Source organism: Dicentrarchus labrax, unplaced genomic scaffold (assembly GCF_905237075.1).
Source record: "Dicentrarchus labrax unplaced genomic scaffold, dlabrax2021, whole genome shotgun sequence".
NCBI classification, from domain to species: domain Eukaryota; kingdom Metazoa; phylum Chordata; class Actinopteri; family Moronidae; genus Dicentrarchus; species Dicentrarchus labrax.
In genome coordinates this window covers 5452201-5479392 of record NW_026136711.1, presented here as the reverse complement: position 1 = coordinate 5479392, position 27192 = coordinate 5452201, and the positions used below count along the sequence as shown (strand labels likewise).

At 39.2% G+C, this 27192-nt stretch overlaps 1 protein-coding gene and 1 long non-coding RNA gene across 5 annotated transcripts in view; one reads left to right on the top strand and one right to left on the bottom strand.

Moving 5' to 3' along the window:
- LOC127371811 (receptor-type tyrosine-protein phosphatase gamma-like) overlaps positions 1-27192 on the bottom strand; it is a 470986-nt gene that overhangs the window by 151366 nt on the left and 292428 nt on the right. For all 4 annotated transcript variants that reach the window (XM_051414903.1, XM_051414904.1, XM_051414905.1 and 1 more), the window contains one exon: positions 26210-26358. In XM_051414903.1, the coding sequence (XP_051270863.1) occupies positions 26210-26358 (149 nt within the window). The remainder of the gene's footprint in view (positions 1-26209; positions 26359-27192) is intronic.
- The window catches only part of LOC127371894 (uncharacterized), a 204395-nt gene that overhangs the window by 121272 nt on the left and 55931 nt on the right, over positions 1-27192 (top strand). The window lies entirely within an intron of this gene.

Below are 27192 nucleotides of genomic sequence, written 5' to 3'. Positions count from 1 at the left end.
GGCACCAAATTCAAAATGTATGTTACATTTCGACTACATATATAACCCACTTTCAATAAATATTAATGTTTCCACGGGTGAAATGCTCCTTTAAGAATGATAAAGTATGAATGTAATTTATAGTAGTTACGACTACAGACCTTTTTTTGAATCACGTAAACTATCACTTAGATATTTACTGTGTTATTTTACTTTTGTCCACATTTAAATTATTTACCATAAAATAACTGTAATCTGGAACTTAATATAATGGGAAAATATTGTTGTTTTTTTTACCTGGCTTATTCCTTAATTGTATTTAATGTTAAATTACATGTTAAAATAAGTTTCTCTGGATAAATGTGTCATCAAAAATGTAACAGTCCTCAATCACTCTCTGCACGCTCATTAATCCAGTCACAGGCAGACATTTATATGGCTCAGGTCTATAATTGACTCCTTCTATAGTGAACTCTATCATGTTCTAATGGTAGGAGTCACTACTTTGTGCTCATGTTTGTCTTTGGAATGTCTTTGAACTGAGTCACCCTGCATATCAGTATTCCCCACTAGCACCATAATAAGTCTGTCAAATATTTGAGCGCTCTGTCTCTCTGCTCTCACCTCTCTTTGATTCCTATGACCCACCAGGGTACTGAAAAAACCCTTATCAATAACAGGAGTCAGGAAGAACTATAATTTGTAGCAATGGAGTGAGGGTGATAAAAGACAAAGAAGATGGAGAAAGAGTTCGCTAAATGGCAAACTGGGAGAAGTAGAGAGGTAGAGAAAGCCTGCCTCCCTCTCGGCGATCAGCCTTAGGGGGCCTGTAACAGCATCTCTGCCTTCCTGGAGTTCAAAAGCCTGAGTGGGAGGTAGACACACTGTTGTGCCCGGAGGCAAGCCATCTCAACACCGAACACCTTATTTATTTTCTGCTCAGAAAAACACTTTGTAGAGTGGAGGGGGAGCCCCCTGTTGCTCCCAAGGCAAGCGGGGTCCACTTTCCTACTTTTACATCTTCACATCAGTCCAAAAGACATCCAGCTGGGTCTGAGGCCTGCTGTAGACTAAGCTGCAACCCTTAATCAGAGATAGAGAATGGCTGATGGCTGGGTCAATACCTTGGTTAAAAATACCTCCTCTGTGGTATGTGAACAGGAACACTGGATGTCATGACCAGAACAACATCCCACCTCATACAATGTCTGGGAAACATGAATGTCTGTACCAGAGATTGTGCTAATTCAATTAATTGATGTGGACATATTTCACCAAATAAGTTACAACTTTGAGTTATTAGGATTCATCATGTTGGAATTGTGAGTTTCTGTTAAAAATGTCATGTCAATCCATCTCATAAATGTCAAGATACCTTCGTCTGAATGAAATTGGTATCAAACTGACCAACATTGCCTCATCTGGTTCCATATCTCTGACTCACAACCACATCACAATTTTTGTTATATCAAGCAGGACATAACCATCCCGAGAGCCACGTTGCTACCGTGGCTAAAAAAGTACCTTGATATTATTGATTCGTAACAGTGTTTCCAAAACGGGTCATTGTCCACCAAACTTCCCTATATGCAGGGAAGGAGAGGTTATTGGGAAAATTGGATAGGATTCTTCCAATCTGACAATATTATGCAGAATAATCAAGAATGCTGGCTAAATTCAAAGTGGTGTTCTCGCACAGTGTTACACATTTGGCTTAAAAATGTCCTCAACATGTAATATTTACTAAATCTGGTGTGTATGTATGCATGTGATCATCATCAAACACTGATGTGATGCAGTGTAATATACTCAATGAAACATTAATATGTGGGAAGGTAAGCACAGGAGACAGACTCTCACCATGAACAGGCTGCAGTGATGAATCAGGCAGCCTGCACCGCTGACACCTTAATGCATCATTATTATAGATGTTCTAAGTGGTTTCTGAGGGAGGCGAGGACGGGCTGATTTAAAGCTAACAACCCACCTGAAAACTAAATGTACATGCACTCATTCTATGATGTTACAAGATTATATTATATATCACTGTGAGTAACTCTGCTCAAGCTGGACCTCAGAGAACAAAGCCTGCATCAGTTGTGTCTTTGAAAACTGTCCAAATCCATCTTCATCCAACCAATCTTTTCAGAAGAAGAAATTTATTTAAATTATACTTTAAGAGGTTAAATATAAAATTAATAGGTCAAAGACAGCATGTGTTCAAGCCTCTGTCATACAAAATTCATATTTATACCATGGTCTGGGCCATACTTATTCTGATTGGCTGCAGACTGGACATTAATTCCTGATACAAGACACCTTTCAGGTAGTTCCAGTGACACTGTTCACTGTTCTAAATTAATGTGCTGAAATAAACTGAATGAAAACAAAATCTGAATATCTTATTTACACCAGTTTAGTCCTTCAATGCCTTATCCTCTGAACACCACGGGATGCAGACTGCAACACACAAGCCCCTAAACTCAGTGGCAGAAAATAAATAAAAAGGACGAGTGCCAGGTTTTGAAGCCAGATTTGACATAGTGGCCAATTTGTGTAAGTACAGCAATGGCATCCATCACGTGATGCACACTGGCCCAAAATTAAATTTTTCCCATAAGCTTACGTTGTGAAAGAATTAGCTGTATAGTGCCTAAACAGCTCCTCTGAACTTACAGACAGTTTGAGCAATCCTTTTACATCACATTTGCTAGAATTATTAACAGTAAACAAATCAAGCCCAACCTTAGATAGGTTAGATAAAAATGGTTGTCATGGTTACATCACAAAAATGTCAGTTAAGTACGACACAGAATGTCAACTATGGTCAGTGGTATAATACATTGCTTTCCATAAACTGACCTCACACATTAGTTCCTCATCTGAAGGCCAGGACATACCAAAGCAGGTTATGATAAAACTGAGGCCTAAAAGGTTTTTCTTTACATTACTGTACTCTAACTAATGTCATCTCTTCTGGCCTCTAAAAATCTAGAAGAATCACTTTAATTTCAGTGGTCACACAACTCATAAAAATACTGCATGCAACCTTCTGCAAGGGGTCGCAAGTTGACATTGCTCTTTATAGTGTTCACTTATGACAATAACAACAGCATTTACCGTTTGCCTAATAACAACTTATGCTTACCTTGATCTCTAGGGGCTGTATGAATTATGACTCTTTTCTGCCAGGAACAAAGGCGGATGTAACTCAACAGTGCTGAACATATGTTGTTGGTTGTAATTATTTCTTAGGTCATAGTTGCTCAGAATCTTTGCTATGACAACATGAAATAGAGTGCAGCAGTGGTAAAATTCCCAAACCAAGAGAGGGAGTCTAACTCCAATTTCCATCCTCAAAAGGAGTCTTTATTGGCACTGCCAAAAAAACCTCTAATATGAATGTGTTAACATCTCACACTCTTAACTGCATTAGCTCTGAACATTGGGATTCAGTGTAACATGCTAACTCAATTAATTGAGTTTAATCACATCCACCGTGAAGGCTTTCTGTGCACTGATGGTAAATGGTAAATGGACCTGTACTTGTATAGCACCTTTCTAGTCTTCCGACCACTCAAAGCACTTTTACACTACGTAGCACATTCACCCTTTCACACACATTCACTCAGTGATGGCAAAGCCCATCGAACAGAAATTAACATTCATACGTGGCACCAGGAGCCGGAGATCGAACCCACAACCTTCTAATTAGGGAATGACCCGCTCTGCCTCTGCACCACAGCCACCCAGATACTACCCAATACTGATGAATGTATTATTGTAGAAATTTGATATCTGTGGCAAAATTCCTGGGAAAACTGCTGTATCAAAGTAGTGCTAATGTGAACAGAACATTTCTTATTGCCACATTAAAAGCATTTTTCAGTTCACTTTTATTATGACGTAGAAACAGGAAATGCATCAACAACAATCATTTTTGAATTTTTTTTTTTTTTTTTTTTTACAGCGGATCAGTTTAAAATATTGCAGGGAGTAACAGAACAAGAAGGAGCCACATTTAGACAAGAGCTGCAGGGGACATTCTGCAGCTTCAACTTCTCAGTCAGGTAACTACTTTCACTGTTCACAGCATAATGTCAGCTCAAGGTTGCTTACAAAATGATAAAAAAAGGACAATTACTGCCTGTCTTCTTTATTAAAATGACAACTTGCTTTGCTGTCCCCAGAATTCTGGGAAATGTATTATTAACCAAGTGTCAATGCACAATTATGGATAATAAAATAGAATCGGTTGAAGTTACTTATTTTTCTCTCCAATCAAGACTGCACTAGACATTTCTTGATTTAAAAAAGCATTTTCTAGAAGCATCTAGTTATCATTATGGAGTTCCCATGTCTGTTCACACTGATATTGCCTAATAAAAATAACATTAATTTTGTAAGAAACTGCAAATATGAAACAATAATAGGCTGATTAGGCCTACTTTTTTTTTTTTTTTTTTCATTTATAAGCCCAGCCTCCTCAGTGTTTGCTTAGAAATATTCTGGCCTTTGGACATAAATAGTTAAAGCCCCTGTTGCACATTTACATTCTAGATACGAGATAAGGTTCCCATGCAGCTAAAGCTGTGATTCAGTCACAGAGTGCCTGAGTGTATCTTTCTTTTTAAGCTTTGAAAGAGACTTCTGTTGTTTTCAGTTAGAAGTCTGACTTTTGGCTAGGGGCGTTTTATTTGTGTTTAATAAAATAAAAGTCCTGGCTCCATTTTGTGTACAGTTTATTGTCAAAATCACACACTAAAAATCTTGTTTTGAGGCTCATAAAGCTAGCATGACAAGCCAGCCCAGAGGGGAGCGCAGTGCTGCCTTGTTAACTCCGATCACATCACAGGCTGTCTCTCATGTTGCAGAGTTTAAAGTTTTCAATACACTGGTCAATTGCATAAAACCTGTGGGACTCTGGAAGTTGTTTATAGTGTTTGGCAGTGCTGTAGTTTGGGCTTCTGTGTTTTACATATAAATGAATTCCTATGAGACAGCAATTGCTCAGACATTGAGTGCCATCACAAGAGGAGGAATGGGGACACAGGCCACAGTGGCCTGACTTCATTTCACACTGCTGTCCAAGTCTAGTGCTCACTTGAACAATATAAGACCTGAGGTTACAGATGGCAAGACTGAAGATGATGAGGAAGATCAGTCACTTAAGATACACCCTGTGGCCCTCACCCTATCTTTACAAACTGCCTGTCTAGGCTGAGATAGTGGGCAGGAAATTGAAAAGGCCTGCATATATGGGTGTAGCAGTGAACTAATGCATATGGATGCAGGAGGTGAAACCTGTTTTGGCACTTCCAAACCTGGATTTTGGTACTCATTGCCATTTTGGGTCAGATGATTGTAATAGGTCTGTAAAACTCTGTCCGTTAAAGGGCCAGTGCGTAGGATTTAGTGGCTTCTAGTGATGAAGTTGCAGATTGCAATCATTTAAATACAGCTCAGCCTTGTGTGTAGGAGATTGTTTTGATGAGTAGCATTATCATGAATGCGTAGGTAAAATAAGGGGCCATGGTTAAAAAAATGGGGGAGCTAATTATTAGGAAAATAAAATGACAAAACGGACAGAAAAAAAACAACTGGCAATTGGATTTAGCCTATTTTTTTTTTGCTGATTAATAAATCTTTTCTTTGATTTTGAAACAGTAGCCTCATGTTGTTGTTATTTAGACTCTATGACATGTTATTGGAATTACTTGGAATTACCTGTCTATTAACAGTAGAACAACAAGTGCAATTTATTCACTAGGTTAATGTGACATATTAAGTAGCGGTGTGCACCGGAAAATCTGGCTCCCTGAATGCCACTGTGTAATTTAAACCCTGACGGGGATGGTTTAAGGGTAAGCTCTGTGAAAACATTGATGAACCTTGATATTCCTTTTTCTATACATATATTTACTTCTCACAAGACATTATTATTCAGTTTTTGTACATTTACTGTCTAATGTCCAATGTTTTTATTCCTGTTTTACAGAAAAGTAGAGGAAGAGCAACTTTTTGATAATTAACACTAATACTAATGTCAACTTTTTAAACAATATCTCACTACATTCAAGGGAACACTTCCTTGCAAGGAAATCAACTTTTTCACAACTTTTCATTCAAGTAGTCCACCTGGACAAAAGCTACATTTTCACTGTTTCTCACCAAAACAGAAAGTATGCTCCCTCCAAATGAAAGATAACTTTTCTTCAAGTAAAGGGAATACTTTCACCCAAAGGGAGTCAGCATTTTTCTTCTTTCTCATCAAGTAATGGGGAAATCTGCAGATAAAGAATATTTTATTGCGATTCCTCAGCTAATTTAATATCAGACGTCACAAGAAAGGCTTTTAGAATATTCAGCTTTAATCATATATGTAGAGTGGCTGATAACAAAAGACAGAGATTTATAGCTAATGCGATATTCAAATCATCAACAGTCACCGCTGAGAAGAGTTATTACCCTTGCATGGTACAGCAACAACCCATTGACACACACAGTCACGCAGAGCAGTGGGCAGAGCAGAGGATTGCAGCCCTCATATAGAGACAAAGATACAGTCTCAAATCCTGACAGAAAACAGAGAAAATCAATAACAATGTACAGACTCAGTGGACAGGAGCTAGAGACAGAGCAGACCCTATCTCACTCCTCAATACACTCACAGAGAAAGAAAAAGAAAAGTGTTTCTGCAGTTGCAGCTGTATGTCTTTTTCTTTCACCTATTAAGTACATAGGGAGCAATACTAAATGAATGCTTCATACCATGTCAGAATTCCCACTCTTTTTAAGAAATCACTCTTCTTCACAATACAGGGCAGCACTTGCTATATATATATTGATACATTAAACCCCAGTTTTATTCCTTCTTTTTTCATTGATGCAAGGTTCATGATGAGGTGTCTCAGGTTCATTGCAGGTTGGTCAGTGTTTGGAGGTGAGACACTTCGTATGCTGATTTAATTATAAGTAACAACAGTTCAAATTAAGTAGAATTTATTTCATTTTACAGAAAATTAATCTCCTCACCTATTAGCCTCTTAAGAAGAAGTAGAAAGTGTTTTGTTGCACTTACAATTAACATTGCTATGCATGTATTTTTTAACAAGAAGAAATGTTCCTACTAACTTTCATGAGAAAGATTTGCTAATTTTAATAATTAGTTAATAATAATAAGTGAATAATAATTAACAGTTTAACCGACATTCAAAATAACTGGTCAAACCAACCAATTAGCTCATTCTAAGGTAACAAGTACACAATGATTCTTATTGTTAAATGTTATATTCTATTTATGCCAATAGATCTCCCTTAATGTTACACACTGGACCTTTAATCAAAAAGAAAGGCATGGCAAAATGTCAATATCACAGCGGGTAAATCAGTGCTCTGGTATTTGAGTCTGGACTCAAAACATTTCGTCTATTGTCTCTGACTTGTCTTGGACTCATTGCTATATGCACTCTAACTAGATTTGGCCATTGGTCTCGCCAAATATTCTTGCTGGTCTCAACCGAGTCCGGCAATATATGTCTTCCTCCTTCAAAACAAAAACACTGATGAACTGAGCTTCTTTATAAAATGGGCATTGGTTTAATTCAAAATCCATCTAGAATGGGCATTAACATTGGTGACTGGTATCCATGGTTACCAGCGAGGCAGCCCATCAATGTCACTTGTAATCGTAAGCCTGGCTGCCAAACCTCATCTCATTAACAAAAGGAAAAGCATTTTTTATTTATATCTCTGTCTTGACTTTGACTCAAACTTCTTTGACCATGGTCTCGACTCGGCCTCGACTAGTCTTGTCTTGTCTTGGACTTGACAAATGTGATCTTGACTACAGCACTGCAGTAAACTTTAAGTATAGAGGCTAGTATCAGTGAGTTAGGAGGTATGATATGAGTTATATTGACCTCTTATGATAAACTGTGCAGTCCTGTCTTGTAGTGTAGTGTTGTGTTCCATTTTATCAGCTTCCCCTTCGGACATGCAAGAAAGCCGTGTGGCTGCAGCACTATAGCAGGCAGGTTAATGAAATATGTCACAGACAACACAGTATCATAAGAAGAGACTTCTGAGGCAGACCCCTGCCCACAGGAAATGTCATGCAAGTCTGTTCTTTGCTTCCAACCATAAGACAATGATTCAAAAATATGTGTCCTGACAGAAACCTCTGAGAACTCCCTTCATTCTTTTCATTCACCTTCAAGTGTCTCGTGGGACGGCTCTGTTGCCTCAGGATGGAAATGTAAAGCAGGAGGTACTGGGGGGCTGGCAATGCTGCCATGACCCCGCTGAGAGTGCTATGAGACCGTGCACAGCAGACTATGATGCCCCCTGAGGGACTGACAGATCTGAGGTGACATAAGCAAGGCTTTGTGTGAAAACAGACAACAGAATGCGCCGTGTGGAGTGCACGTCCTTGCTGAGCAGAGAGAGAGAGGACATCAAGAAGATGGTTTGATGCGGTCTCTCTCTCGATTGGAGCCACGCTATGGGGTTTTGAATTCCTCGGACTTTCTCGCAGCTGGAAAGAGGGCGTCCATCAAAGAAGGTCATATGATGTAGTGGCCACTGATGCAACACACACACACACACACAGTCTGCCATTTTCCTCACCACCACAGCTTTACAGAACAGATCGGAGACACGGGGTTGGGGCTGTACAATCTGGGTTATGAGATATGTTTAGAGCACGCTTCGACCTCGCGCAATCTATCTTAAAAACCCAATTGAAATGCATTATGTGAGAAATGGCCCTGAGAGTCAGCTGTGGCTTTTTCAATTTCACGAGTGTTACTTTTTCATAAAAGCAAGCGGGGGGCATGCAAAAATTGCTTTTGCCCCAAAAAAGACAAAGAGGGTGGTGGGGGCCGCCCCTATCAGCAAGCCAGATTATTAAAAATGGTACGGAGCAGGCTCTGCAACTGGGACAGCATCTATTTGCCCTCTAGGTAGCATTGAGCTTTTAAAGAATGACTGTGTTTTTTCAGTGTCATTGAGGACAGGCACCAGGAAATATAACATTATGTTAGGAATGGCATGTGTTCTCTATCCGGAGGGAAGGCCAATCATAAATAAAAGAGAAATAAATATAAAAAACAAGGGAGTGCAGCCTGGCAGTCATCTGTTATCTTTGAAGGTTTAATGGAATGTAACTGGCTGAGAGAGAGAGAAAGAACAAAAAAGGAGAGGGGGAATAAGAAAGAAAAGGCAATAAATAAGGAGAGCACAAACAGCATAACGGCAAAGAGGCTGGATATAACAAAAAAAGAAAAACTCTGTGGATACCTTTACTAATAAGATCAATGGCATAGAAAAACAACCCCCATCACCATAATGTGGTTATGTACAGAGCACCTCCACGTGTTAGCCTGCAACATCTAGTTACACTGATTTACTTACGTATGTTGTGCAACAGAAGAAGAGAACAAATGCTGTTTTTCATCAGTTCTGTCTGTCTGTCAGTGTAACAGCACAGTACCTCTGTACTCATCCATTCAATATCCCTCCTCTCCTGTCACTGACACACTGCTGACTGCTCACCTTGCCTTTCATATACAAATGCACTCTGCACACACACTTATTAATGCCTGCAGGCACTCCATTTATAAATACACACGTTTAAGACATGCACACAAATTCCTGCTCAAGCTGTGGTGAAGCCCAGTTTGTAATATAATTAGCAGTTTCCTTTTGCATGAATTATTATATTCTAGTCGCAGAAATAAGCCACACATTTGCTCAAAAGCAAAAGTTACATCCTTGACAAACCCTGTGCACCACTGGTGCTTTACATTGGCAACCTGAAGCATCTTTGTCTGATTTACAAATATACCTACACAGATAGCCCAACACAAGGGCTATGGCCATGGCAAAACCACCACCACCAACATGGAGTGTAGGACTTTAGCCGACCATGTAGAGAAAATGATGAAAAACTGAAGCTGCAGCTACTCTGCTGACATGTTGCTTTTTCTATGTCGCTGATGTAGACAAGGTGTGCCACTCAGAGTCAGTGTTGGATGCTTTAAAGCAGTGGTTCCCAACCTGGGGGTCACAAGACCTTTTTGACTGTAGGGGGGGTAAGAAAACGTATACACAGTAGTGCTACATCTCAGCATTTTGTTAATTTCTGTGAAGACAACTAAATGAAATTGTTATTTTCAAAGTTTATATTATTATTTAGGATCTCAACTATGAAGACCTGAACACAAGCTATATTCACAGAGCCTTCAGTCTCTGATAAACAGCTTTGTCCTGCATTAGAAAAGAACCAAAGAGCTGAGAATGAGAAGAAAATACTGAATTTGTCAAAAACAAAGCATATTGATATTAATTCATTCCCTGTTTTCACTATTTGGGTTCATTGTATAGTTTATCAGTTGGTCTGTACTGTTATTGTTATGAATATAATATAATATAAAACATCAATAAAATATGTCATCAGGTCAGGGGTCATCGGTTCACTCAGTGACAGGACAGGGGTGGGAACCACTGCTTCAAAGCATGATTGTAATACGATTGAAAGCTTTTGAAAAAGCCAGTATGATGACAGGTCAGGATATCATAGTAGCTATGAACTATGACCACAATCTTTCCCTAACCTAAAGCATGTAGTTGTAGTTTCATTTGAATTAACCCAGAACAGAAAACACTTTTGTAAAGGCATAAACAAGCTCTTTGTTGTTTAGAGTGAAGGACTTGCTGGATCCTACTGTTAGAAAAAAAATCCTTTTGCTGTCATTAAAACAGCAACTGTTTCTCCATTCCACTGACCCAAACGAAGATGCCAACTGAAAGACGAAAGACTGAAAGATGTGATAATTTTCAGTTGCTACATTTATAACTCAGTATATACAGACTCTCCCTTAGAAACAGGTCCCGTTGTAACCTTAGTGCTACCTAGTCAACCAGCCTGGATTTGAACCAGTTTTGAGTGGAACCATAGTAATCGGATGCATCATCAGCAGAGGATACTGCACAATGACGACCTGTAGAATATGAACCTGCCCACTTTGATTCCCAAGAAAAATCTGCTATTTTTTGGGTTCCAGCTGGTTCAAAACAAGGTGCTTGAACCATGACAGAGCCGGTTCCCTGTTGGTGAAGAAAGGCCTAAGTGTAGGGTCAAGGCAGCACCGCTGGCCCCTCAAGTACTACTTGATAAAGGTGTCCTAGGAAACTTTCGAATGTGGAAGAATGCATACAAATTCAAATGGCATTTCCTACATGTCTGAGACTGCAGAAATGTTCAATGTCCAATTATCCAGCTGTATACTGAGCTCTAAGAATGAACACAGGTTTTGTCTCATGTTGAGTTGCCAGCTCCAGTCATTGTGCCACCGTCAATCAAGTACAGAGAGAGCATCCATCAGAGAGTATCCCATTATCCCTAGGGATTGCAGTCATATTGGACTATGCCCAATTTACATCCACTGCCATCATTTACACATCATGCCCTTTATTTAGAGGTGTTGTGGAGGACAGAGTGGTGGATGGGCCCTAACCATGATCTTTTACAATCAGTTTAACAGACAGGGTTTTTTTGGTAGACCATTACTTTGTCTGGTAGATACTGTTGCATAACTGACATTAGTGAGACAGTTTACTGACTATTACTCCTCTCTATTTGTGCAACTATTTCACTATGTTTTAACATTCATCATTACTCTTTTTACCCTTTTCAACTGAGTAACCATGCAATGCAAGTTTGCTTTGGCAGAAATAAAACAAGCTATATTCACTGTGATGCAAGATGATTTCCTCGTTGTTAAAAAAAATATATATATTAACAATGTACAAGAGTCCTCAGTGTTTTGGAAAATGTTGGGTGAGAATTTAGTTAATGTGCTCAGAGGCAGAGCGGGTCGTCCCCTAATCGGAAGGTTGTTGGTTCGACCCCCGGCTCCTCCTGCCACATGTCGAAGTATCCTTGAGCAAGAAACTGAACCCCAAATTGCTCCTGATGCTGTGCATCGGTGTGTGAATGTGTATGAATGTTAGTTTCTGTTCGATGGACTTTACCATCACTGAGTGAATGTGTGTGAAAGGGTGAATGTAGCATGTAGTGTAAAAGCGCTTTGAGCGGTCGGAAGACTAGAAAGGCGCTATACAAGTACAGGTCCATTTACCATTTATTTACAACAAACAAGTCAGGATTAACAAACTGTGATTAGCATATCATAGAAGACTGGACTATTGTGCTTGATGGAGGTCTATGGTCTCTGAGTTCCTTTCTAGTTCATTGAGGTTTCATCATGAGTGACACCCTCTACGTTACTTTTAGTCATTTTATCCGTCAAGTTAACCTAGGCATGGACATGATTTTGTTTCATGCTGTACATTAACACTTTCACTGAGTAAAATATGCTCAACTTTTGCTGTTGATATCCATTGAGCTATATTAACATCCTCATCGACAGCCCCACATCACTGTACATGCCTTTGTGGATGTGATTTGAGCTGATGTAATGAATGCCATGTGTTGTACAGCCATGACGGTTGTAAAAACCTCAGAGGGTGCCAGCTCACTGAGGGCCCTTTGATTGTTGACAAATATATGCCAAATAAAAGTTTATGGTGTCAGTTTACTAGTTCCAATGAATGATGGCGTTTGCGCTGAGCACATTGATTCCAGTGCTGTTTATCTTGGAACGCGCAGGGAGAAAAAAACAGAAAACAGATCACAGAGACAAGTATCACCAAAAATAGAGGGGTATGAATTTGGCTTCATTGTTAAAAAGCTGCTGTGTTTCTCATGTTGTAAGTAAAAGAAGGGGAGGCACCTTTGAATGTTTAATAATTTGGCCTTTGTGCTGGTGTTGGCTGACTTAGGAGCCCGCTGCCCTACAGCGTGATTAAACAATGTTCAAACATGAGTTTAAACATCTGCATCGCAGTTTGTGGAAGCTCAGCATTCATTTTTAGCTGCGATGTGGAAAAAATAAAACCCCCACTACAGGCGCTGATAGAAACAAACAGTTTGCATACAACGCTTTGCAGACAAATAGTGCGAAGAAATGAAAACTGCTACCCAGTGTTATCATTATTCATCTGATGATTTAGGGGCTGGGATGTGCTTTCCATTTCCCACGCAGCAAAGGTTGATGGGAAATAAAATCCCATTCATCAATGACACATCTTTATCTGTGATACCTGCGGCAAAGCAAAGAGAGGATGTGTATGTGTGTGAATGCACACACACAGCCCGTGCTCTCAGCCCCCCTATCGCGTGTTAATTTACAGTGCCTCTCTTATCTAGGCAGGTGGGTAAAAGCTGGCAGAGCAAGTTCTGGAGCCACACACACACTGGTCCCTTCCCCCTCCATCTTTTCATCCTTCACTCCTCGTTTATCACGTCTGTGAGGCTTGGGAGGGGGTGGAGATAAAAACGAGCCTTGGCAAGAGGCAGTCAGACAGAATGGATAGGTTAGCACCTTGGCCAGCTAGCCCTGATAGCACTCTCTCCTGCTCTTGGGGGGGACACACGAGGCGCAACAGTGGGAGGTAACCTCAGACAGATATACCGGTTTACTAATACACTGGGGGCCATTTAAATAAATATCAGTGTAGTCACTCTCTGTTATAATGCAGGTGAATATTCACTGGAATCATTTGCAAAATCCTTAAAGTGAACATCAGTCTAAAGTGGGATTTCAAGGTATCAGTCACTGTTCAAAATGCAAACTTATATAATACATATGGCTGTATAAAATTGTATAGTTACCTGTACTTCAAAGTACAGGTAACAGTGGATTTAATAAAAGTGGTCAAATCAGTAGAATTTGCTCTTGATTTTTAAGACACATCTGATTAGATCTGATCTCAGTGGATGGACTTTGCTCAGTTGTCATGGAGATGGTTCACTTGTTATCGTGTGACCCAAGTATAAAGTATGGTGATGTTGATGAAAGCTATGCAGAACTTCCAATGAGTGACAGTGCGGTCATTTTTGGTCAAACTACTATTTCCAAGGTCAAGAAAAAGCTCAACAGAATTGAAGCATTTCACTTCATAACCAGTGAACTCCCCATACCGAACCTAAGCACTGGTTTAACTGATTACAAGCAGACTGAAAAGAAGTAATTGTTCACTTGTGGTCTCATACAGTGTACTCCCCACTTAAAGTCCTGTGTTTGCCCTCTTCATCCACCACAACATCTTCTCTATGTGCACTTATAGTGATCAGCCATTACATTATAACCACCTGCCTAATATTGTGTAGGTCCCCCTTTTGCCTCCAAAACAGCCCTGATCCGTCGAGGCATGGACTCTACTAGACTCTCATTAACAAGGCCCGGACCCCCCATTGTCACTGACTCTTATACCCTCCCTATATATATGCATTACATTAATGCACTCCTGTCTTCTGTACAATTTTCTTATCTTTTCTTATCTTTCTTATCTTTATTTATCTATATTTTCAAAAAGTACTTTATTCTTGTGTGATTTTTGTGTGACTTGTATATTTTTGTGTGATTAATATATTTTTGTGTGATTGTATATTTTAAGCACCATTGCACCAAGACAAATTCCACGTATGTGTAAAAACCTACCTGGCAATAAATTTCATTCTGATTCTGATTCCGATTCTGACCACTGAAGGTGTGCTGTGGTATCTGGCACCAACACGTTTCAGGAGATCCTTTAAGTCCTGTAAGTTGTGAGGTAGGGCCTCCATGGATCGGACTTGTTTGTCGAGCACATTCCACAGATGCTCGATTGGATTGATATCTGGGGAATTTGGAGGCCAGGTCAACATCCTGAACTTGTTATGTTCCTCAAACCATTCCTGAACCATGGTTACTTTGTGGCACAGCAAATTATCCTGTCAGCATGGGCACCATGACTGGTCTGCAGCTACGCATCCCCAGACCAACAAACTGTGATGCACTGTGTTCTGACACCTTTCTATCAGAACCAGCATTAACTGTTTCAGCAGTCTGAGCTACAGTAGCTCGTCTGTTGGAATGCACCACACGGGCCAGCCTTCACTCCCCACGTGCATCAATGAGCCTTGGTTGCCTGTGACCCTGTCTCCGGTTCACTGCTTTTCCTTCCTTGGATCACTTTTGATAGGTACTGACCACTGCAGACCGGGAACACCCCACAAGAGCTGCAGGTTTGGAGATGCTCTGACCCAGTCGTCTAGCCATCACAATTTGGCCCTTGTCAAAGTCGCTCAAATCCTCACGCTGCCCATTTTTCCCCCTTCTAACATCAACTTTGAGGATATGAATTGCAATTGAAATGTGTTTTTTACACAGCTGAGGTCAATTACAGTTTAATGTTTGAAAGAGATATTCTTTATTGGCCTTCTGTGCTTTATCACACCATACCATCCCAAATTACATCCAACCAAAAGTGTTTATACATGAAAAATATGAAGTTCATGCTAAACTGTCATTTCTTCTATGTTCAGTTTAAAAACAACTAAACAATGAATTCCTCCCATCAATAACAACCCTAACCCTCATCCCCTGTTCATGCTGAGATCGAGATATTAAGTTAACCGCTGAAAAACTGTACAAAACCCATCTACATACAGGTTAAATCAATTACTGACCCCAAAAGCAAAGAAAACACTTTCTTTGCCACTCAGACTGAAATTGCCATAAATCTAATCATGTGCTATCAGTACAGTATTTTTGATTTTGTTGCCAGATGTCAGAAGGTTTTGCTGTGAAATTGCGGCTCATAGCTTGGCCTCCGTATAATAGTTTTTTTCTTGAAATCATACTGTGGGTTTAATTGGGAGTTTTGTGGATGTTTTTTTTTTTAGATATTTTAGACCAATTGTGAATAACTGAAAAGTGGAGATTATAGTGTGAGTTCATGAAGACCGTTCAGAAAAAAGAAAAATGAGGAGTCTGAAAACAACGCAGTGGAAGTATCAGCACATATTTCCATGTGTCCTATTAAAGGGTATGCTAATGTTGACTGTACAATATTATTCCAAGTCAAATGGGCAATTAGAACAGTAATAGTATATAGATAGAAAGACATACACCGATCGGCCATAACATTCTGACCACCAGGGTTCCCAGGTGGTCAGAATGTTATCCAGCCCCATACCAACAAATTGTGATGCACTGCTTCTCCTTCCTTGCACCACTTTTGATAGATACTGACCACTGCAGACTGGGAACACCCCACAAGAGCTGCTGTTTTAGAGATGATCTGACCAGCTTTGAGTTGTCTAGCCATCACAATTTATATGGAGTTAGATTTGTGTCTTTATTGCGTGCGAGAAAATAAATTATCTGAGAGAAAAAAAAAAATGTTTGAGAGAAAAAGTTATCACACTGATAGCAAAAAAGCATTTTATGAGAGAAAAACTTTTTTTGAGAGAAAATGTGTTCACACTGATAGCAAAAAATAATAATATTTGAGACTAAAAAAAGTTTTGAGAGAAAGTATTTTCTCATAGAACATAGAAAATATAAATTTGAAATTTTTAAAATTATTTCTGAGAAATAATTTTTTGTTATCAGTGTGAAAACATTTTCTCTCAAAAAGAATTTGTTTCTCTCAAAACCTAAGTCTTTGCTCTCCATGTAATTTCTTGCTCTCGTGTCAGGATTTTGCTCTCGCTGTGAAAATAGTGTAATGGGCGGGGCCACGTTCCTATTGGCCAGTCGGGTGAGAATCGTCTTGGGAGTCGAACTGAATCATTACACCATTGTCGATTCACCGGCATTGATGCGCTGCCTTAGTTGAGCGCGGAGACTCCAATGTTTGGGTAAGATGATGACACACACAACTCGATGGGTAGCTAGCTGAGCAAGTTGGTAATCAAAATCATTCCCATCATAGGAATGACTGTCTAGCACTAACAGGTTAGAGAGTAATAGATCAGAGGTATTAAAGGATGTTTAACTGGTTAGAGAGTAACAGATCAGAGGTATTAAAGGATGTTTAACTGGTTAGAGAGTAACAGATCAGAGGTATTAAAGGATGTTTAACTGGTTAGTAATGTGGAGTTCAGCTCAGCTAACATCACTGAAGATTCAACATTAAATAGGCTATCCTAAATGGAAGCTAGTTTGCCATTACTCATAACGTTCCCATGGCAACAGGGGAAAATGGCTGGAGTGAAGTAAACGCAACATTTTTCAACTTTCTGCTAAGATATATGTGACTTTTTTTGCAACAAAAATGCATGGATTATGAAATCATGCAAGCCCCGCATATTTTGTGCAGAAAACGGCAATTTATGCGGCGAAATGTACATGTTTTCAATCGCATAATCGCGTTTTTCTGGAGGGAGTGATAATCAGTGTTATTCACTTCACCTGTCATTGCTCACAATGTTATGGCTGATTGGTGTATATGTTAATTTACAGTTTTGTACTAACAGGAATTTTTTCAAGGTATGCACCAGCTACCATCAAACTGTGACTTTGGGACACAACAGCAAATTTGACACCTAAAAACAATGAGTAACTAAAATGACATAAGAAGATTGATACCAGTCAAGCTAAGTATGAAGCTACTGCCAGCAGCCAGTTAGCTTAGCTTGACACAAAGACCGGAAACAGGGGTTAGTTAATTGCGTAGTAGTTGTAGAACATAGTCATGCAAAATAAAGCATTATTAAGTGCTTTTTAATGACTAACAGAGCGCCAATATGCTACTAATATGCATGCTAATAAACAACTAGTTAATGTTGAATATCTGTACCTTAATATAAAGAGTTGTTTTCAGTAAACTGACACAAACTGCTTGACACATAATAAGCCTGTTGTTGTCTCCAGAACTCAAGGGGCTCCAGGGCAGTTACCTAGTTTGTCTGCTCGGTTACCCAGACTTCCTTCAGTGCTGTTACAGTACTGTTTTTTTGTAAGTATCTCTTCTTCTGTTGTGGGAAAACCATATCATCAACCCAACAATCACAATTCAAGTGATTCCCCATGCATGCTGGCATTTTAAAGTGTACCTCAGCTAGTAGTGCAATATACTGAAGTGTGCACTAGAGAAAAAGTCTGCAGTATCTGCTGTATGTAGAGTGTTTGCTCTTAATTATCATATATTTTCTCCTATCATCCAAACAAAGATAGCCCTGTGTTTGTCAGTTGACCTGGGCAAAATCAGAATCAGCCACACAACCTGAGAATACCTGTTAGTTTCATACATTTGACTTTGGATGCAAAGCACACAACAGTGGAATGAAAATGTACAAGACACAAGGGTGTGCATGCACACACAGGATGAGTGACACACTCCAGCTGAACGTGCGCTGTGCTGCCTGGCAATGCTGTGCTTGGCATATTAACCAGAGCATTACTGTTTAAAACAGCAGGTAGGGGAGCAGCGGGTCCCTACTTCATCATGCTATTCAAGGGCCCTATTAGGCTACAATTACTAAATGGCAAGGCTTGTAAATCATACATCATTCATGGGGAGCACTCGGAGAAAGTGCAAGAACACTCCTCTTCACCACCGCTCACTGCAGCACTGTAAGCTGCTGAGAGCTACTGGAAAGGGAAAGAAAAAAAGCATCCGAATAAAATTAAAATGTAAGGAAAATTGCATAAAAGAAAATATAGGAGAAAAAAAAAAATTTTCTTGAGCAACAGACTGTTGTTTGTTGAAACTTTGATGACAGAGTCACAGGGTCAACAAAGTTTTTTACAATTCATGATTTTAGAACCATAAATGTCACATGTTGGATACATTATCTGGGAACTGGTTCAATCCGGTGTTTGTCCATCAAGTAGATTTTGAAAAATTGTGGGATAATTTAAAACTTTTAACTGAGGATGACACTCGATGAAAAGTTCAACAACGTCATTCAGATTAATCTTCTGGAGATCACAAATTTCTGTTCAAACTTTCGTTGCAATCCATCTGTGAGGAAGGTGTAGCTTGTGACAACATTCAGTGGTCACAGTGGTAAACAAACACACCCAGTGCAAGGAGAGCTCACAATCAAGATACTGGTCGCAATACCGGTTCACTAAAACATAGGGTGGTTGCTAAGGAAAACCAATTAGCCACCTACCACTACAATGATGGAAACTACGTTAAACCCTTTCACTCACAGTAGATACACACCAAATGACAGTTGGAGTGGAAATGGAGATTTAACATCTGTAATTTTCAGGAGAGTCTTGCAGATGTGTGTCAGACTGCTTCAGGCGAAAGAGGGCACACCTGAGTTCATGTTCATCTGAAGTGAAGCAGATTTCAGGTAGAGAGATAGTAGGGAAGAACTGCCAATAAAGTCACCGCTAGAGGGAGCCTTTCTCAAACCATCCAAGATTTGTCATGATATTTGGGTCTTCACTAAAATGGTGGACCAAGCCACTAAGCCAAGCTGCTTGTGTGGCTAAATATGCAAAAATAATACATATAAACTGGTATACGGGGTAACTTTCAGCAACAAAACAAACATGAAATAAAAATATTCGGTGCATTAACTTATTGTAAAGAAGGCTTCAGCTAAACTGTGTGTTAAGTTTGGATATACTGTATATCCTGTATGGCCTGCGTCTGCCATTGATTTCATTAACAATAAGAATTTTAGCATCTGTGTTCAATTCTGCTTGGAAAACCACATCACATTAACAGTGAATTCAGATGAGTTGAAAAGAGAGAGACGTCGCACCACAACTGATTTAACAAATAGGCTCCGGTTTTGTATCTTTTTCCACAATATCTGTCAAATGTAGCGCCATGCAGCAACCCATAATGAACATGATTCAAGGAAGAAGGAGGCAGTGTTTGTGCCTTCCACTTTTCTAATATATGGCACAAACATACTCTACTGTCCAGTTTTCTCCTACAGTATTATGGGTGAATCATTATGCAACAGAAGCATACAAAACATGAACACCAAATCTGTCAGGATGTATATAAATATAAATAGAGTGTTTCAAATTGATGGAGATGGGCAACTGTAACAAACATGGCTAACATTTTTACTTGATGTATGCATGTGTTTTGAATACATATATAATTTAATTAAATTTAATACATTTAATTTACAGCCCTTACATGCAGGATTGAACAACTTTACACTCAACTGCAGTTAGTTTATATGGAGCTAAATATTATGATTATAATCGGTTTAAAAGCTCAGACAGAACAAAAATGCTCCATGTAAACACCAGAAAAAAACGCAGGCCTTGCTATATGTACTCTACAAACCTGTTCCAATTTTATTTTTCATTTTACTGACAATTATGAACTCAAAATTATCAATAACTCAAATGAAATAGCTCAGCAAGGAAGTCAGTATGAATTAAGTGAATATTTATATGTAAACTCTTGGCTTTACTCTTGAAAGCTATCTAAATCACTTTATAAAATGTTTTTCCATATGTCATTAGGTCTAGTGGTATCTGCAGATTTTTTTGAATTTTTTTTTAAGACGTGCTATTTAGATTTGCACTCAGATATAATGGAGGTGTGAGCAATTTCCATTATGTTGCTTCAAGCATTTAAAAATTACATTAAAAAAATGTAGTTATTCATAAAAATCCACTGAAAATGAAAGCTATGTGCATGTCTGAATACCACAGCTGTAAATATGCTCTGCTGTGGTTATACATGGGATGGACAACCCATGTGTGTTCTATGTGCTAACTGAGCCTACTGTGTACATACGTGTGTGCATGCATGTGGGTCCATATATTAGTTTTCCATTCTCTCCCTGCAGAGATAACATTGTGCAATGTAGCAGGCAGGCAATAAAGTTGAACCAGGGGCTTGAAAGCAATCAAGTCATGCACCTATCTCACTGCTGATGCTGTGAACCAGCATCAGAGATCACACACAGAGAGCTTTACAGTAACAGGAAGTTCCATATGTTATGACATTTTAACCTCATTGTGGAGATACTGTCTGTATCACAAGCAAATGTTGCTGTCTGTCTATCTATCTATTTATCTACATGTCTATCTATCTATCTATCTATCTATCTATCTATCTATCTATCTATCTATCTATCTATCTATCTATTTATCTACATGTCTGTCTATCTATCTATCTATATATCTATTTATCTACATGTCTATCTATCTATATATCTATTTATCTACATGTCTGTCTATCTATCTGTATATGTACTGTTTATCTACATGTCTGTCTATCTATCTGTCTATCTAGCTATCTAAAAACTGTCTATCTATCTATCTATCTATCTATCTATCTATCTATCTATCTATCTATCTATCTATCTATCTATCTATCAATCAATCAATCAATCAATCAATCAATCAATCAATCAATCTATCTATCTATCTATCTATCTATCTATCTATCTATCTATCTATCTATCTATCTATCTATCTATCTATCTATCTATCTATCTATCTATCTATCTCCTAATAGCACATATAGCTACCATACATAGGAAAAAAAACTTGCTGGGGGAGCATGCCCCTGGACCCTTCTAGGTTTGGGAAAAGCGCTGAATGTTTACAATATCTGGCTCTGCCCCTGCTCAAAATAAATTATTGATCTTTAATTGATGGCATAATAATTAAATATTATGAAATGAAATTTTTACCTTTAAAAAGGCCTTTAAACTTCCATTTAAATTACAGTTTTTCAACACAACATTTAGTCATTTGTGCACATCATAGTAACAGTTTCTCATTCCTTCCAACAAATTGCAAATTGCTTTCATACAACTCTCTGCTGTTTTATAACATTATCATTTGCTTATGTCATGTCAGTCAAAATTAACTATACTTGTGAATGCTGAATAGTCATTCCATATAAAACTAATAGTCCTCATTTCATTGCTTGGGTCATTACATACAAAAATGTTGAACTAGTTGTCAAAACCTATCAAGCAAATTTTATAAATTTTTTCAAATCTTTTTTTTCCTGAAAATGTCTCCTAAATTGAACAATTTCTCTCAGGTGAACCTCAGCTTTCACTGATGAGAAGGGGTGTGTGAAGCATTAGTTGCAACCAATGATAAGCCACTTCTCTACAATAACTCAGAGCTGAATCCCATAAACCCCCACTTCACAAGCATATATGAACCAAGCAGGACATAGTGTGTACCATTTCTACAATACTGTGACACAGAAATGGAAGGTCAGCCTCGTGGAAGAGGGGTGAGGGTGCGGGGAGGAAGGGGAAGGGGACAAAACAGGGGAAGAGGAAGAAGAGGCCAAGCCAAATGTTGGGAGAACCACTGTAAATTCAATGATTCAAACATTTCGTTGGGAGAACAAGTGTGTATAAACGGACAGTAATTCAGCACCAAACAATCTGCACTGCGCTACTGTCATTGTGTCATACATGAAGCTTGCAGTGGGACAAGAACTTGTCACTTTTTACATTTTACATTTAGACTTACAGCTTTACTGCATCACAGATTTAGTGTATTGTAGTGTACAGTAGTGTTACAGTAAAGATTTGCCATATTTACTGTAATTTTACTCTGCACCACATAGGATTGCAAGACAACCTTGCAGAGGTGGAAGAGGGCCCCTTTTTACTCCGCAACAAGAGGAAGCCATTTGTGCAATGGTGATTGCAAACAATGCCATAAGGTTTAGAGAGATACAAAGTGCTGTTATAGAGGATGACAACGTCTTTGGGAATATTGAATCTGTTCAATCGCTACAGTTGACAGAGTGCTCAGGAGAAATGAAATGCGCATGAAACAATTGTACAATGTGCCATTTGAACGGAACAGCGACAGAGTGAAGGAGATCCGTCACCAGTATGTACAGGTAAAACATGTATGTGTTCTATGCGTACTCTAATGTTCAGTGCTGTAAACTGTTTACTTTGTGTAGTGTCGTGCACTACACTTACATGACAGTTCTGTGTATGTGTATTCACAGTGCATACTGTACAATATGTTGTCCAAAATGCATTATGTTACACAGGAAAAGTTGTTATAGTTTTTCTCGCTCCCTCTTCTGTAATAAAGCGTGTACTGGAGCTGGAGGCCAGGGAACCGCTGCACACATTCATATACCTTGATGAGGCGGGTTTCAATCTGGCAAAAGGTAGAAGATGTAGAAGGAATTGCATTGGACAGAGAGCAACCATTGATGTCCCAGGCCAACAAGGAGGGAATATTACTATGTGTGCAGCCATCTCAGAAAACGGCGTCCTCACCCATATCCCCTGTCTTGGTCCATACAACACACAACATCTGCTGACTTTTTTAGACACTCTTTACAGGGACATAATCCCTGAGAATGAGAGGGGTCTAACTGGAGACCATCTGAATAAGCATGTTGTTGTTTGGGATAATGTGCGTTTTCACCACTCAGATGTCGTCAGACAGTGGTTTGCAGCGCATGCTAGGATGCTTGTGGAATATCTCCCTCCCTACTCACCATTCCTAAATCCAATAGTGGCCATGGATGCAGCATGTGATGACATCACAGCAGAGTCCTGCAGAGGGTGGATTCGCCACTCGAGGAGATACTTTCCTCGCTGCATTGCAAGAGATGATATTCACTGTGATGTAGATGAAACTATGTGAAGAACGTCTGGATGTGCATGAATGATTTACAGTACTATGTATGTTGTATGTTCAGTTCCAATATGTACTGCAATATTGTTTACAGTTGTGCACAGCTCTACCCAAAGGGAGTTTATGTTTGTTGTAAATAAGGGTGTATTTTTTTCTTTTGCACAATGCTGTGAACAAATTAGAATTGCAAAGAGCATATGCAGTAAAAATTTGAAACATACATATTCAGTGTCTTGTACTCAGTTACCTCACTAAATACAGTAATGTCTAACTTTACTGTAGTTTTCAAATGGCTGTGCAAATAGTATATAGTGCTGTCTTGAGCATTTTCAGGTAGTGTCACCAAGATCTGACTTTTTTGCATTGGATTTACAGAGTAAACTGTCATAATGAGAACATGACAAACCCATTTGACTATCTTGTTCATAAACAATGGGGTCAGGACTTTTCATCTTGATGACACTGACACTTTAATTGACAAGAATACTTGCTTTTGAGGAATGAGCTATCCATTTTGAGCAAGTGACACGCTTTTGCAGGTTATCAACTAGGTTTTGCAGTTTGTACTAATTGTTTTGAGAAATGCATTAACTGTTGTGCAAATATAAATAGTGATGTGAGAAATGCACCAAAGCGACTGAGAAAAACTGTATAATTAAGCTCTCAAAAAGTCTAAAAGTATTCAGTTTGCACATCCCAAGCTTCATGTTTGTTATTTGGAAATTCCATCTCTTCAAAAATCTGCACAGAATCTGGTCTCTCACAATCTTCACTGTAAAAATAACAGTATCAGTTGAGGACTGATCAGCTGAGCCATCCTGCCAATATTGAATCTGACACCAGGCAGTGGTCTGTGTGTGTGTCTCTGGGGATATAGTATAGTTGACTGGAAGGCTCAATCAATATGAGAAAACAGGCTTGATTTTCACTGTAATTTCATACAAGTGCTACACAGGAATTTACCTCGCCTGTGTCTCACTGCCAAATCGATTGTGACGGCATATTATAAATCTAGCAATTTTGTAACAGCGGCCCCAGAAAGCTTCGTCATGCATTCATATAGGAGGTTTTGTGTTTTCAGCAGAATCTTTGAATTCGTCTCCCGCAGACAGGTAAGCAATATTTCTAAACTGAGTAGTGAAGACAAATGCATCATTTACATACGGAGCTATCTCAGCCACTGACACAAAGGAACCTTAATGCAACTTTGCGGAAAGGTTTGGGAGGGGAAAAAAGAGTTTGGAGCGGGAGGAGAAGATTACAATATCAAGCTGAACTGTCAGCATGCTGATCTTCCAAATGTCAAACAATACATATTCATCTGTTTGGCCAGCCACAGGAAAAAGACAGCGCGCTAGGAGAAGTCCAAACAGAGATGGCTGACATTTCAGCATTCAAGAGACTGACAGCTGCACATAAACAGCATGCAAATACACACACACACACACACACACACACACACACACACACACACACACACACACACACACACACACACACACACACACACACACACACACACTCAGAAAGAGCTACACACACTCACATTTAGACACTTGGCATCTTGCAGTGATTTTAGTTGGTAGATGTTAAAGCTGGATGCTAAACGAGTGTCTCTCAATGCCAAAAATCAAGCTTGACAGATGATGCCTGATCATTCACTTGCTTGTGGGTAATGCCACCTGTATAATCTTTATTCCTGAACCTATACACAACATTCACACTGACAGTCTCTTCAAATCTTCTTTCCTAACACTCACATGACTATTCCATAGAAGTGGGTCAAAACTATTGTGAGCTTAACCAACTATAATATGTAACAGGCATGTTAACCCATTTATTTAAGGTAAAAGAAAAAGGTGGTCATGTTTAAAGATCCCCTCCAGACAATACTGGATGTGAGAATGGACTAAATCATTGTCAGATGATAGCATGGAGAAAGGGAACTCTTAGTTTTTTCAAGAGACTGTGCCAGAAAGAAGATGAGTAGAATTCTCAAAGCCAGCCAGGTCTTTGAGGTGTACCCAATCTCCAAACTGACAGCCAGGCCACATTCAGTTGTAGGCCCCACTCACTGTTTACTAACCCCTCTCTGGCCCCTTTTCCAACAAATGAGTTCTGGTTCTTGAACCAGTAGCATTCAAGATTCTTGGAACCTTGGTGCTATCTAACGAACTAGCTCACATTTCCACCAGTTTTGAGCAGAACCATTGATATGGGATCATCAACAGACACAGGCACAACGCAAAATGACATGAAGAATATAACACGCCCACTTTGGTTCACAAGGAAATCCTGCTAATTTTGGGTTCCAGCTGGGAACTTTACAGGTTCTGAACAAATTAATTTTTTTAGTCAAAACGCTCCGAATGTTTCAAAACTAGGTCCCCGGAACAGAGCTGGTTCCCTGTTGGTGGAAAAGCCCTGTCTGAGGCAGTATCTGGTCCAAGTAATAGACAGCCAGATAAATGACCTTTCACTGGTAAATTAACCAGCCTTTTAGCCCAAACTAGTCATTGTAATATATTGTCAATAAGCACCTTAAAAGGCATTTGCAGTTTTGGCCTGTTTGGGTGTTTCTGTTTAATTAGCACTTGTTTAGAACTAATGTGGGCTGCTACTGCTGGATTAGCAACATTTTCTGAGCATTTTACAGCCTGTTGTCTGTGTGCATGCTAAACTCATTGCAACAGGGAAATTGAACTATTGCTCTCAGATATAATTCATTACTGGTATGTGGAGGCTTTGTAGACTATGCTTACCTCCACAGGGTATCGCCGGCTGTTGATGCTATGTTCAGAGCCTTCAGATCCATTGCTCGGACCCCAATGAAACTCCACTTTTTCTGCCTTAAACCTGCCTGGTAGCCCTGCTCCCCGAACAAAGTAATCATCCTTCAACATAATGGCCACTGGAAGAAAGACAAAAGGAGAGGGAGAAAAACAGAGACAGAGCGAGAAAGAGTGAATGGTCATACATCACTGAACATCTATTTCAACGTACATAGTAATCATTCCTCTCAAAGCCACAGACGACAGAAAATTGGTGTCTGTTGTTGATGTGAAGGCAAATTTCAAAGATCTCTCAAAAACACAATCCAAACTTGTGCAAAGACACGTACACATTGTGAAACCGCTTTAAGGTCTGAAGAGACACAGACAAAAGGATGTATTCTGAAGACATGCTAAACGTAGATATGTGTTTATCTTTTTGATTTGCTTGGGAGACATGCTCATTCAAGATCATTTCTGTCACTGTCATCAGCCTCGAAGTTCTCAAATGAGAGGCTAATTTGCCAAGAAAAATGATTCTCTTCAACCGGTACAAACTGCCCTTGCAGTGTCTTTTGTTATTCTATCACATCTGAAATATAGAGAGGATTAAGAGGGAGAGTTATTTTCACATTCACAAATTGCTCTGAAAGGACATTCCATTAACCAATGCAGCCACGTCCTTCCAATACTTTATCATCACATACACTTAATTACACAATAACAGGCCCACTTCACATAGTCTGTGCTTTTGGAATGTTGCTAGGTAAAAACTCTGTGGCTGCCTCACTTCAACCAGGACTCTTTAAAGCAAGGATCTCAAACTGCAGGCGCAACGGCCATTTCAGGGGTTACATCTGACCCTAACCCTAAAAAACTATTCTATTTCATTTGTTTTGGTTTTTTTTGTCGTTCGTTGCAAAATAATGGCAATACGACTTTGAGACCCCTACTTTAAAGGTTCTATATGCAAC